At 48.8% G+C, this 14,192-nt stretch overlaps 1 protein-coding gene across 1 annotated transcript in view; it reads right to left on the bottom strand.

Annotated features, from left to right (window-relative positions):
- Positions 1 to 6: 6 nt before the first annotated feature.
- The window catches only part of CACHD1 (cache domain containing 1), an 81,285-nt gene continuing 67,099 nt past the window's right edge, over positions 7 to 14,192 (bottom strand). The window contains exons 15-27 of the mRNA XM_015636863.1: positions 13,882 to 14,063; positions 12,495 to 12,605; positions 9,788 to 9,910; positions 7,811 to 7,910; positions 7,606 to 7,722; positions 6,345 to 6,505; positions 5,683 to 5,769; positions 5,422 to 5,538; positions 4,681 to 4,832; positions 4,083 to 4,244; positions 3,102 to 3,179; positions 2,177 to 2,278; positions 7 to 263 (exon numbers count right to left, since the gene is read on the bottom strand). Coding sequence (XP_015492349.1) covers positions 25 to 263; positions 2,177 to 2,278; positions 3,102 to 3,179; positions 4,083 to 4,244; positions 4,681 to 4,832; positions 5,422 to 5,538; positions 5,683 to 5,769; positions 6,345 to 6,505; positions 7,606 to 7,722; positions 7,811 to 7,910; positions 9,788 to 9,910; positions 12,495 to 12,605; positions 13,882 to 14,063 — 1,731 coding nt within the window. The 3' untranslated portion in view covers positions 7 to 24. The remainder of the gene's footprint in view (positions 264 to 2,176; positions 2,279 to 3,101; positions 3,180 to 4,082; positions 4,245 to 4,680; positions 4,833 to 5,421; positions 5,539 to 5,682; positions 5,770 to 6,344; positions 6,506 to 7,605; positions 7,723 to 7,810; positions 7,911 to 9,787; positions 9,911 to 12,494; positions 12,606 to 13,881; positions 14,064 to 14,192) is intronic.

The raw sequence follows: 14,192 nt of genomic DNA, 5'->3' as shown, positions 1-14,192 counted from the left end.
CCCTGCAGTGGTGGCTGTGTGCCCTCAGCACTCAGCATCCACGGTGTGCACGGTGACAGCAGCCTGCAGGTGGTGGCTGTGGTGCAGGGCAGGGTGGTGCAGGCGGTAGTGGTGGAATTTGTGGCTCAGCAGCGCGGCTGTCTGCGGTGGCGTGTCCAGCTCCAGCTCCTCGTCGTGGGTCCCCACGTCCACGCCGGCCGAGAGAGGGTCGTTATTGCAGGGGGGGTTCTCGCTGTCCTCCTGAGGGCTCATGGTGCTGTAGCCTGGGAATAAACAGCAGCAGTGAGGAGCAGCAAGGCTGGATGCTCAGAATTCCCCTTCATGGAGTCCACACAGGGTGCTTAGAGAGGGAATAAAACTCTTTTCTTAGCAGAACAAACCCCAACAAACTCATCCTTTCCTCTAAGTCTATACTGGATCTCTTTCCTGCCACCCAGAATTGCCAGGGCTGGCTGAGCACCTTCATGGAATCACACACAGAGACAGGGGAATAAAGACATAGAGAGGGAATAAAACAATTTTCTTAATTAACAGAACAAAACCCAAACTAACTCATCCTCCCCTCTAAGTCCGTACTGGATTCCTCTCCCTGCCATCATCTTTGGTTCAAAGCTTTGGGGATTTGTGGTTTGTGCCACCCCGAACAGTAACAGCACCCACGTGTTCAACAGTTTGTAACAACACAATTGCTGGCACTGATTTCAAACCAAAACATAAAAGATACCACCTCCAAAAAATCTGTTAAGATATAACCTGGATTTATCCAAACCAGCTGTTCCCTCTCAGACCAGGCTGCAGGGCAAACAACTCCCCCTAAGCATTTCTAAATGCAAAACCAAATTAAATTTAAAAGGAAAATTATTTTGTTTTAACTGGAAATCAATCCTTCTCAAAGAACAAGGGCTAAAGGCTGAGGAAGCACTGGTGCTCCTGAGCATCTCGGGCAGGTTTTCAGCTGGAGACACCTAAAAGGAGGGTGGTAAAAACAGCAGCTGAGTCCCCAAAGCTGCCTCTCATTTCCCATGCTCTGAGTCATGGCTTGGAGCTGGCACGGAGGAATTGGGGGAGAAGCCTGGGCAGCCCTTTGAAGAAGATGGAATTACAGAAACTAAAAATAGCAATGCACATTCCAGATGGAGGTAGACAGCTCCCCTGCTAACCCAGGATGACTAAAAGATGGGGAAGGATTTAGTGGGACTGCAAGAAAAGGAGCAAAGGGAGTATTAATCTGGCAAATCTGCCTCAGCACAGGTAATCTCACCCCAAATCCAGGGTAATTCCTCCTAGAGCAAGATTGTCTAGGAGACATCTGTTCCCCCACGTTCCAAGGCTTTGGCCTTTGGGTTTCCTGCCCCAATTCCATTAGTGCAGCCAGAGTCTCAGTGCTGGGCCAGGTCTGCTGGAAGGTCCCCAGCCTTGCTGAGATGACAGCTTGCAGACTGCCTTGTCTAGCCCTCCTCCTCTTCATTTCCTAATAAATTAAGCCTCCTCATGAGTCAACAGCATTACCTCCTTCTAGCAGCTTTCCAGATTTAAGGAGATTTAGTCTCAGGGCAGGGGAGACACATCCCAACCCCCCTGAGCTAATGGTGCCCAGTACTGGCTTAAAGGTGCTGGAAGACCACAGAATCCCAGAATGGTTTGGTTGGAAGGGACAGTAAAGATGATCCCATTCCACCCCATCATGGCTGGGACATCTTCCACTACCCCAGGGTGCTCTAAACCCTGTCCAGCCTGACCTGGGACACTTTTAGGGATCCAGGGGCAGCCCCAGCTTCACTGGGCACCCTGTGCCAGGGCCTGCCCACCCTGCCAGGGAACAATTCCTCCCTAACCCCATATCTAATCCTACTCCCTCTCAGTGTGAAGCCATTCCCCCCGTCCCCACTCCAGGTCCCTCAGGGGGAAGAACCTTTTCCTGCTCTGCAGCCCAGCCCTCCCCTGGCACAGGGAGCAGAGGGCAGAGCTGCCCCTCGGCAGGGTGTGAAGAACCGCGGCGAGATCTCCGAACAAACCGAGTCAGAACCGTCCAACAGCAAAGTGAGAAGGACCAAAGCGTTTTGTGTGGCTCTGGCTGCCTCACCCGCAAGGAGCCAGACTCCTGAAGGACTCCTGAAGGACTCCTGAAGGAAAAGGAGCCCCCAATCCTCACAGGGAGCGAGGGCTCAGGACTCACCGTGGTCGCTCTCGGTGCCGGAGCGGCCCCAGTAGCGGCGGCGGCGCTCGGGGCTGTGCGCGTGGCGCTCGATCACGGCCGCGATGAACCGCGTGTTGCTGACTGCAACAGACACAAAGGAACCTCAGAGCACGGCCCTGACCCACAACAGCCACAACACCCCTGCTGCAAAGGGCACTGCCCAGCACCCCGGGGAAAAGAGCTGGAGCATGGGCAACGGGACAAGATCCAGGCAAACTCCTTCACTGGGCTGTGCCAGCGCTGAGGATCCCATGGCAACAACGTAAACTGACTCCAAAGGAAACAAAAAGGGACGTGGAGGAGCAGTAGATGCGAGCCATGGAGCTGAGATATGCTCATTTTTCCATTTTTGAGTCTTGACACAGCTTCAAAGCTTGAGTATTATTTTAGTGGGGCCAGGGATCCAGTCTGACCCTGGAGTTTGGGTGCACCAGGTTTACAGCACACCAGGATCATGCAAAATGTAATTTTTATTGCATGGCAAAGAACTGCAGGCACCCCAAATCAATGCAAAAAAAAAAGATTTACTGCCATGTTTGCTGACCATACCTGCCAGACTTGGCTTCTGCTTTCCTAGGCTGAAAAGGGGGAAGAGTTTTGCATACCCTGTGCTGTCACAGTGGCAATTTTTAAGCTGATTAGAGCTATTTCTGGAAGTGCTCATGAAAAGGGATTTCAAGGGACAAAACTCCTCCACACCTAATGGAGAATTACCTTTTAAAAGTGAAAAATGTCATTTTTCAGCATGAGACTAAAGGTGCACTGGATGTTTGAATTAAAACATTTCCCTGTCATTTTCTACTGCTGATCAGCACAGGGTTTCCTCACATATTCAAATCCAGGGTGCTAAAAAACAAATGGCTGATTTAATCTCACAGTTTTGGGCAGGTTTTTTGGTACTTACTGATTCCTCTGTCTTCGTGGCTGTCATCATCCCTCTCATCCCTGTCATTTTCCAGGTTGGACATACGCACTGACATTTCTACACAGGGTTACAAACAGAAAACACCACTGGTGAGAGAAAAGCCCTGCATCATCTCACTGCCAGCTCTCAGCCCAGTAACAACAGTGGGAGCACTTTGTGGTGCTGGTCTGAGCTGGGGGTGCTCCTCTTCCAACGTGGATGGGGCTGGGATAGCAGAAAAATCCCTGAAAGGGATTCACTTTAAAGTTCTGAAGGAAATGATTTACAACAGAGCTGGGGATGATCAAATATAGAGGTAATTAGCTCTGATCACACTTTAATTCCCAGAATGGTTTGGATTGGAAAGGGCCTTAAAAGCCCATTTTTTTCCATGCCCTGCCACAGGCAGGGACACCTCCCACTGTCCCAGGGTGCTCCAAGCTCTGTCCAACCTGGCCTGGAACACTTCCAGGGAGGTGTTCCCACCTCTGGAGCTTTATCTCTGTACCAATTTCCCTCCTCCCAGCACAATTTTGCCTCTCAGACTTCAGTGGCCTCATCTCAATATGTGCAGGCACTCCATGAACAAGTGAAAAAAGACACATCCCAAACCCAAGGCAAAAGGGGTGAAAAGTGCGTCATTCCCAGCAGCTGCACAAAATAAACTCGTGATGGATCTGCTGGGCCGAGCTGCAGAAAGCTGGGATTAGTGTCTGAGCTCTGGCAAAGCTCAGCTTATCTCCCTTTGGGTCTGGGCAGGCTCCTGGGCAGAGCAGCAGCTCTGGCTGTACCCAGGAGAGGGCAGCAAGACACAGCCCCTGCGCCGGGCCAGGCTCCCTGCAGCTCCAACACGGAGCAAAACCAGGGAAACCCTGCAACAAAACCGCGGGGAGCTTTGGGACTGCATTTCCTTTGGGTTCTGTGGTGCTGCTGGATTTGTTTTCATCCCCACCCTGTTGTTGAGTCTGTAGTTGAGCTCACCCTGTGCTGCCAGCGGGGACATGTGCTGGTGGCTGCGGCGGTGGATCTGGTGCCGGTACGCATACACGGCCAGCACCAGCACCATGATGCAGCCCATGATGCCTCCAGCCACGGGGCCCACGGGGGCACTCTTGATCATGTTCAGGGTGATCACCTCATCTCCTAAAGCAAAAGGGACAAAGCAGAGGGATAACGACACCGTAAATGCTCTGCAGGAAGAGTTAAACCGACAACGTGGAACGTGGAGAAGCTCTGTGAGGATTTCTGGGTGTCTAACTGTGCTCACTTGGAATAGAAGGAACTCAGGAAGGGTTAAATCAACACCAAGGAACGTGGAGAAACTCTACAAGGATCTCTGGGTGCCTGACTGTGCTCACTTGGAATAGCAGAAGGAATTCAGAGAGGGTGCATCCTAAAGACAGGAATACAGAGTTACACCCAGCTCCACATCAGGATTTTCCAAAAGGTGATATTCACCACGTCCTTGCTGCCTGCTGCACTCTTTATGCTGGTTTGGCACGGGGCTAAGGGGTAAATGTTCTCTGCAGAACCTGCTGCATGTTCTGAAGGCAGTGCCTGCTCAGAAAGGCAGAGTTACCTATTGCTCCCAGGTCATCCACATAGGGACTCTTGGCTCCCACGATGCCACCAAAGCATTCCTTCTGAGGGGCACAGTAGGACTTGTCCAGGTGAGTCTTCCCATCGCTGTCCACCATGCACCACTCGCAGTCCAGCACTCCAAAGCAATCCCTGCGTGGGAACATCAAGTCAGACACGCTCACCTTCCACGTTAACACCTCTCCTTTGCAAAGCTCACTCTGGTTTCCAGCCATGAGGCAGAGGGAGGCCAAAAGCATCTGTAAACCCCCAAGTATGTGAGTTTAGCAAGAAAAAATTCCATGGAAGTGCTCAAGTACCACAAGGTACCACAATGAGCACAAAGTACCACAATGCATTTCCAGCATCACTTTTCCAGCTCTGTCTGCTTTGGTATTTTCCTGCACCACTCAGCCTGAGCAAAAGGAGAATCCTACTTGTAACTCCTCCAGTAAGACATTTCTCAGTGTGGTGAAGCCTGGCTGCAGTTCCAGCCTTTCTCTGCAGCCTTTGGAAGACAGAAGAAAGGATCTGGGCAGTCTGGTCAGAGTGTTTTAGCCAGCTCAGGTCCCTGGAGACGGCTCTTAACGAGCAAAAATGAGCCCTCAATGCCAGGAGTACCTCAATTTGGCATCATGTTTTTTTTCCCTATATTTTTTTCTTTGAAACATTTAAAGCAGAGCTATTTCCATTGGATTATTTCCACAAGAGAGTATTCTGAGGGGTGGGGAAGGCCACCTACCCACTCTCTGTCCTCTGGTTGCACTGGGTGTTGATGCACTGTGGGAGAGCATCCTGCAGGCTGGGATCGATGGCCGTGAAAGTCATCGGCTCCTGATGCACCTCACAGCTCGGATTCCTGCATTGGAGCCAAGAGAAGCCTTGTTACAAATCACAATGAAAATAACCTTTACCTGTTGTGTGTCATCTGCTTGGTTGTACTAAAAATCCTGATCTCAGCAGCACCAACAGGGGATTTGCTCTGCAGTGTCCTGGCTCTCACCTGCTCTCGGCATTGGTCAGGTTCCCAGTGCACTCGTTCACCTCCAGTGGGCACTCACAGGGACACTCACACTCGTTCTGTTCCATCCTGCAGGGCACAAAACACGGGGAAAACCATCAGACACCACTGGGATTTTAACCCCACGCTGGTGCAGCTCTGGAGCAGCAGCTCCCATGGAAAAGGCTGTCCAGGGACTCTGCTGCTTCCCCAGGAACGGGGATTGCTCTGTCCTGCTCCAGGACTCAGGATGACCCCTGGAATTGCAAAAGCAGGCAGTCCCTCAGATGTCTGGATGTAAGGATCCTTCCTGGCAGTGCCACAAACACCTCAGGATGGTGTGGGCAAAACCTCCTGGACCCCCTTAATGAAAAACCCCCAATCCATGTAAAATCATGGGAATTCCTGTGCCAGAAGGAAGGGGCTCACTCACATGTAGCTGCTTTTCAGCCACTGAATCTCTTCCAGCATTATCTCCCCAAAATCCCCTGGGTTAAACTCTGACAACCCAGCAGAGAAACCCCAAGTGCCTGCACCTCTTCCAGGCAGCACAACTCTTATTTTCCCTGATTTTGCACGGAACAAAGTGACAAACTCGTTGTGTCCTTACAAACTGCAAGCAGGGAAGAGGGCAGGAGTGTCCCAGCCCACCCCCAGCGTGGCACCTGTGGCAGTTGAGGCACAGCCTGTCCACCATGCTGCAGGCACAGAAGGCCAGCGAGTCGCAGGTCTCGTTGACGATGCCCACGAAGGCGTTGGTGCCCGGGATCCTCGTCAGCCTGTACTTGGAGCAGTGACTGCCGTGCACCAGGTTGGTCAGGTCACCCTGGGCAAAAAACAAGGTGTCAGCAGTGGAAAATGTTGGTTTAGGGAGATGAAAACTCTTCCCTTCCCAAGAGATCCCGCAGAGCTGTGGGGACAGGAATTGTGCCACGGCTTCCAGAGGTGGTGGCTGCTCTCAGGAGCTTTTGTGAGGGAGTGCCACCTTCACAATTAAGGTGATTAAGGGGTGGGTGAGTTTTGCTTCCCAGATACCTCTGGGTGCAAAGACTTTGCTGAAGATAGAAAGGAAGTGGCTTAGCTTGTGAAAATGAGATGTGGCAGCAGAGGTGACATTTCAGCTCCTTTGCTGACCCAGCCCTCGGTGACCACCCCAGAGGTTCTGATGGGAACCACCACCAAGTGCTGGAAACTTCCTGAGCCTTAAAAAAAGCCACCACAGCACTGCCCAGCTCCTGCAGACTCCTTCCTGATTCCTTCTTCCAAGTTTCTGCTCCGTCCTACACAATTTCCTTCCCAATACCACACTTCCCACTTGGCATTTTGAGTGTGAGGAAAATGTTTAAGCCAACCTGAAATAAATCAATGTATTCTGACATGAACTGCAAATATTTTCAAATCTTCCCCCACAGTGTAACAGCTTTGGAATCATTGTGGAGGGAGCTGGGTGGATCTGTGGCTCTGTGGGGGATGGCAGCCCCTGGTTTAGACTCCTCACAAGAGGAAGCTCACACAGGATCCATGGAGAGCACAGGGTGTGCAGGATTCCAGTCTCACAAATGACAGCCTGGGAATGCTCACCAGTAAATGGATTTATTTGGACACCTAAAGGTCAGTTATTAGAGACCTCACAGGAGGATGTGACACTGGTCAGAACCAAAGCAACACATCCCAGCTACAGCAAACTGCCCTTCTTGCCCCGATGGTGGCTGCAGACAGCAGCCACGCTTGGCCAGGGCTCCCAGCCACAACCCCTGCATGTCAGGGGACTCTGCTTGTGCAGCCTGCTCTGTGTCTGGAGCAGAGGCCAATCCCCACGGAAGGCTGGCTCCCTGAGCCTGCCAGGGACTCGTGTTCCCAGCAGAAGAAACCCAACCCAACCAAAGCAGACTCCAAAGCAAAAATGAGACAGAAAACCAGGCTCACCACTAAGCTGGTGTTGAATTTATAGAAGCGCTGCACGGTCCTGTCGCTGAAGCTGTTGCAGAGGTTTTTCTTGACGAAGTTGGGGTGGTTCAGGATGTCGTTTGCTACCAGAGGCTCCTGAGGGGGGGGAAAGGTGGGATTTGATGCCTTTGGAATCAGCTCAGGAATGAGAGGTCTGGAATAAGGCAAGGGAAAGCAGGCAGACCTTGTGTGTGATGTGCTGCTGCTCCACGGGCGCGTGGCCCTTGGGGTCGATGAGGGTTGGATGTGCCACCAGGTACCCCCTGTCCTCCATGATGAAACACCTGCTCCCCAAAACACAGAGAGAACCTCCTGTTAGACCTCCTTGGGCTTCAGGGGAACAGGGTGGAATAAAACATGGTCCTAAATGGCTTTTAGAGGTTCCCATTTAACAGGGCCATGAAACAAATTCCCTGCAAAATGTCCTTAAAGAATGTGTTGGGTATTTCCCCGAAGCTTTTCCATCTGTTACTGCTCCAGAGGGCCAGGGCCATCAAGGAGTTGAAAACAGAGCTGATTAAAACCAGAGAGGAAAAGCCATCAGTGCATTGTCTGATTGGGGAAGAGCCAGAAATGAACAGAGCCTAATGAACTTGGAAAGCTTTAATGGTTTATTAATTTACTATGTGACTAATTAAAGAGAGATTTCACACTCTCCTTTAATGCTCTCCCCCCTTCAGAATTCAATTTTAGTGGGGGATAAATCACTTCTGTTCCACTCCCAGCTTTCCCAAGCCTTCCTCTCCCTTTTCAGCTCTTCCCACGTAGGCTCTGTGTCCCAATCCAGAATCCAGGCAGTTCAATCCATCCCTTTTCCCCCTCTCCCGTTTCCATGGCCACAGACGGCAGCGCCGGGGAAGGCGCAGGAGCCCTGGCCATGGTGGCACCGACATCAGGGGCTCGGTGGCCACAGAGGGGACAGGGGGAGGTTAAAACCCTGCTTGATGTTCCCAAAAGCTCAGCAGGGTGGCAGGCCCAGCCCTGGCACAGCGGGAATGCGGCTGGATCCGGGGCTGGAGCAGCTTTCAATGGGATTCCCGTGGGATGTGTCAGGTACCCAGGGCAGCTCGGGGGCAGCTGAGAGCAGGGGGAGCCTCTGTGCTCTCTGGGGGTACAAAGGAGGCAGGAAAACTTGGATTTTTTGGGGGGGTTTCCATCAGAAATACACATAAAGATGTGGTGTTTGCTCTTTTTCCTGATAGAAAATCCTTAGGAGAGATACACTAAAAAACCCCAAACATCTGCATTTATGTCAAGACTGGAAACATTGGATCCAATTTCTAAATCAGAACGGTCCAACACTGAAAAATATCCTCAGAATTCCTCATCTGGGGAATGCAGGAACAGAATGAAGCATCTGACCTTGCTGTTTTTTAATGGGAGGGAGTGATGCCAAACCAGAAATCCTGATTTGTTTTTGTTTTCTTTAAATTCCATAAAATATATAGAAAAATACCCAAACCAGAAAAGAACTGGGAGGATGACAGAAAACCACTTCCCTTCCCAAATTTAAGGTTTAAAAACAAACAAGGCACCAACAGCAATGCCCAAACCACGTTATCAAGTTACTCCAGATCCAAACCAGAATTTATGCCACCCCCACAGGATTTTTCAAAAAAAGGAACAATTAAGATACCCAGGGGTCTGACTGAAATTGGATACTCCAGATGAAATCAGACTTCTTCTGCCTAGGCTGTGCTGTGGATTTCTGAGAAAAACATACCAAAAGTGTATTTGAATAATTGGAGTTAAAATAACTGAGATCCTGTATCATTCTTACACGCTCACAGGAGCTAAATAGGTGAAATTAAAACAAACAGAAGAACTGGGAAGTGTGTTCATTTAATAAGAAATGTTTTTTTAAATCCAGAATTTAAAGAAGTCTAAATTTAACAAAAAAAAAAAAAATCAAATCTGTTATCTTCTGCTTTTGTAATCCTGCAGATTGTTTATTTAGCTGATGGCAGTTTGATCTGGAATAACAAAAACATCCACATAATCTTTATGAGAAGAACAAGCACAAGTTCTACTGGAAATCAGAGAACACACACTGAAAGTAACAGAATCCTTGGAGAAATGAAGTTGGAAATGACCTTTGGGTCATCTGGTTAAAGAAAAGAAATAACTTATTTATTTTGTGCCTGGCAGGAGCAGCTTTTACCTGATTTTGTTTCCCCCATCTTGGTTACAAACTGGCAGCAGGTCCATGAGGACTTTGTAGAAATATCTGAGGGTGAAGTCGATGCCCATCACGGCCACGGAGTGTCCTGAGGACATCTGAGCACTGCAGTGAAGGGAAAAGGGGAAAATCAGAAATATTAGAAATAATAAAAAGTATTATTATTCAGGGAAATAATGATCATGATAAGAATAATCCCTATTTCAGTCTGCCCCTTGTGCAGCCAGCACAGGGGACAGCCCAGGAGTGGATCCCTACACACACCCCCACCCCTACAGACATTTAATCCTGAGCTAAAGAAATTAGGATTAAAAATTCCCCATCCACACAAACAAACAAAAACAACCAGAGGATGCAGCCCCTGTGTTTTCCAGTCCCCCCAGCTGGCAGGAGTTACCTGCTCCCTCCTCTGCTCAGCCCCCAGCAGGAGGGAGGAATATGAAGGTGCCAGACTTTGAGTTAAATCCCTAAAACTCCAGAGTGTGGCACTGATTATGAATGGCAGGCAGAAAATTAGAAGTAACATTTCTTAGGGTGAATTATGAAAAGGATCCTGTGATGTGCTGGTGCAGCAGCTTAAGGCTGCATTTTGTCCTTCCTCCACACCCCAGTTCTCCCAGTTTGCTCCCAGTTTGCTCCCAGTAGCACTGAGAGGGCACAGCCAGAACCCCCTCACCCCTGCAGGACACAAAAAGATCAGAGCTCAAGGGTGTGGGATTTACACCCTACACCTCTGACTCACTGCTCTTCAAAATTCACTTTTCTCCATTATTTTATCTCAGAAGAATAAAAATGAATAAAATAAAAATGAAAAAAAATAATAAAAAAGATGCTGCAAGGCCCAGCTGGACTGCACAAACAGAGCTCTGGCCACCCCTGCTCCATGGAAACCCAGCTCTGTTTACTGGGCTGAGGTTTGTTTGCTTTTCAAAGAGGTGCAGTGCAGATGTAGTCAAATCTCATTTGTAGACAGATAAATATAGATTTTGAAAACCTGTGTTTAATTTACTGTTCACATTTCCTGGAGGAGGAATGCAAGGATGGCAGTGAAGCAGCACAGACACATTTCATGTGTGACAAGGCATCTGAAGTTCTGCTCTGTCCTAACAGACATAAAGCCATTAGAATATTGTAAATATTTTAGCTTCACTTTTAAGCATTAAATCCTCCTGCTTTGCTGATGCCAACTGCATTAAACCACATCAGGCAGAAATCTTCTCTTCCCAGACTCCATAAAAAGAAATAAGATAAACATAAAATGGGAATGAGAGGTGTCAGCTCAGGGTGTTTAAAGCCTCCCAGCAGTCCCTAATGCCAGAATTCCTGTTAACTCCAGGGATTCCTCCCCACCCCTCTGGATTTGGAGCTCAGGCCTCTTTGGGGATTATAACCACATGTGACTAGAGCTTCAGAGGTCATATTTACCCAGGAATCACACTCACATCTGCCAAACTTTGTTTAACTGTTCTTTAATCATGTTCTAATAACCCACAGGAGCTTTAAGTTCTTAGAGCTGAGTAAACCATCCCTTGCTAGATAAAAATCAGAATTTTGATTAATTGCACTTCTCTCCTTACAGAAGTGCTCGTTTCCCCAAATTCAATTCCTCTGTGAGAAGCACCACGCAGGGGCTGGGGCTGAAAATGCCAGAACACACAGGCAGAGGTGCTGGGAAATCCACACAAAGCAGGGCAATCTCTGGGAAGAGTGGAGGAGCCACCTCCTGTTCCCTGCTGTTTCCCAGTAGAACACTGGGAGTTACCTCTGTACTGGTGAGCTGCTGGGTAGGGAGCTTGGAGGAGACTCCATGTAAAAACCAGGACAGGGAACTGCTGTTTTGGGAATTTGGGAGAGCTTGTGACAGCAAGGTTTGGTCCATGTTTTGTAAACTGGGCTCCATTAAACATCCTGCATCCCAAATCCTGGCCTTGGGCTGGGAGCTGGGACAGCAACAGTCTGGTCCTCCAGGAAAAAGTCATTTCATAGACTCATGGAATATCCTGAGCTGGAAGGAACCCACAGGGATCATCCAGCCCAACTCCTGGCCCTGCTGTTCCCACTCCAATCTGTTCCCAGAAATCCTGGAAGATTCACAGGCTTTGCCACAAGGTCTTTCTCCTCCTGGAAGCCCAGAAGTGCTGGATTTAAACAGCTCAGGAGAGGAGCTCCCCAATTCCTGGAGTAAGGACAGCTCTGTCCTTAACCCCCTTGTTGGCCTGGCCTCTCTGCCTTGGATCAGCTTCCAGTCCCCTCCCCAACACCTCCCTGCTCCTTAAAACCCCACAAGTGGAGAACTTCAGGAAATGTGGAGCTTGGCAGTCCTGATGGAGGAGGATTTAACTCCAGCAGAGAGGGAACACTTCCCAAACTGCCTGAGGAGAGCAACCCCTCTCCTCCCCCCAGTTCCTTGGACACCCCACCTTGTGTTGATCCAGGAACACTTTCCCACCAATCAATCCTTTTTTTTTAATATGCTGTTATTACTCCTCTACCAATAAAGCCCCAGAATCCACATATTCCTATAAAATGAGTTATTTCTCCCAGTGTTCCAGTGCCCCATTTCCACAAGGTCAGTTGACATTTCACCACCAACACTTTAAAACCAGCTTTGGTTTTCAGTTCCTGAGCACACAAGAGTCACCCAACTGGGATAATTCAGAGTTTTCTTGCCTTCCCCAGAGCCCCTGACCTGGAGGAATGGACAGTGTGGCTGATGGTCACCACATATCCAGCCCCTCCCACGTCCAGGTAGGGCCCAGTGAAGGTGATCAGTCCTGGATTGGCCACTGCATGCAGGTACCTGAGGGAAGCCAAAAGAAATGCTCAGAATTAATGCCAAAGTCTGTAACTTCCAGACAGAACCCTTGACTTTCCTGAAATAACACACACTGAATTCTGTACACTGCATACATCAGGCACCAAATTATTGATTTTTAATATCCAACAAGTAGCTAAACACAACTGGGACTCCAAACTAACCCAGACTGGCTCAATAAATGGTCCCCCAGTACATCCAGCTGCATTAAAAGAGCTCAGTTTACTCCTGCACACAACACATTTAATGTAATTTCAGACATTTTCCCCCAGAACAATGCAGGACTTGGTGCCAGCAGAGTTTCAAACTCAAAGCAAACCCTGGCAAAACGATTACATTGCAAACTGAGGAGAAAAGACAGAACTGAGGCAAGAAAATTCAGAAATATCAGACAGCGATTATAAATCACAACCTATTAAAACTTCCATCAGCAAAAAAATAAACCACAGTCATAAGATAGTTGATGAAACTGCTATAGGAAAGTTGATAAAACTTTTGGAAACATTTTTGTGTGAGAAAAAGTGATCACCTTGCTTCTCCCTACGCAGAGCACCAAGCCAGGAGCAGCTTGACCCATTTCTGCTTCGCTCTCAGTGTTTTGTTTGCACCTTCTTCCCATAACACTACGGATTCCAGGGAAAATGTGGGGCAGGAGAGGTGCCAGGAGCACTGCAGAGCCACAGGGATGGGATCTGGGCCTTTCCCAGTGTGGCAGCACCTGCCTGGCTCCTTCCCACAGACCCTTCAGAGCCTGCTCCCATCTGGAACCTCCCCAGCTCTCTGCCCAAATCAGATGCTGTTGCATAATTAATCCCTCCTTGAAAGCAGTGAGGAAACCCACAGTAAACAAACAAAAAGGCTCAAATATGAACAACCAAAAAGGGCCCAAGGAGCTCAAATACTCCTGAATTAGCTAATCCCTGAAGGGGATGCTCATTTTCTGAATATTTATGTCCCCATCTGCCATAGCTGGGCTATGAAACGCCAACTACCCCACAAAATAAAAACACCTGAAATTACAACTAATAAATGTTTGAACTGGCTGCATTTTTTATCCACAACAACAACATTTTCAACTCCATTTAAAACAAAACAAAACAAACAAAAAACAACAAAAACCCACAGGCTACAAAATCGATTCTAAAAACAAAATCAACTCTAAAACCGAAATCAACTCTAAAAACGAAACCAACTCTAAATATTTCCCTTCTTGCCCTCGGAGATGATTCAAAGCTTTGCTGAAGGGACCCTAAAAACTCACCATTGTCTCCTGGTGGGATCAAATGCTTTGTCCATGAGGGAGCCGGGGTAGATGCGGAGCACCCCGTTGGGGGTTGCTATGTAACGCCTGACAATGTAACTGTTGAGGCCACTGATCTCCATCTGGGTCATCCATTCATCCGTGCCGTGACTGGTTGCCATTACTTCATTCCTGACAGAAAACTGCAAAACAAAGGCAGAGCTGGCAGGGTTCCTGCAGGACTTGCATGGCAAGATAATAAAAGCTTCCCCCAGAGCCATCGGGGATCATCTTGGCTCAATTGCTTGGTTCAAGGCTTCTCACACCAGACA

The sequence above is a fragment of the Parus major genome, chromosome 8 (genome assembly GCF_001522545.3).
Source record: "Parus major isolate Abel chromosome 8, Parus_major1.1, whole genome shotgun sequence".
Taxonomy (NCBI): domain Eukaryota; kingdom Metazoa; phylum Chordata; class Aves; order Passeriformes; family Paridae; genus Parus; species Parus major.
Note: the sequence above shows the minus strand (reverse complement) of the source record. Positions and strands in the feature narration are given on the sequence as shown.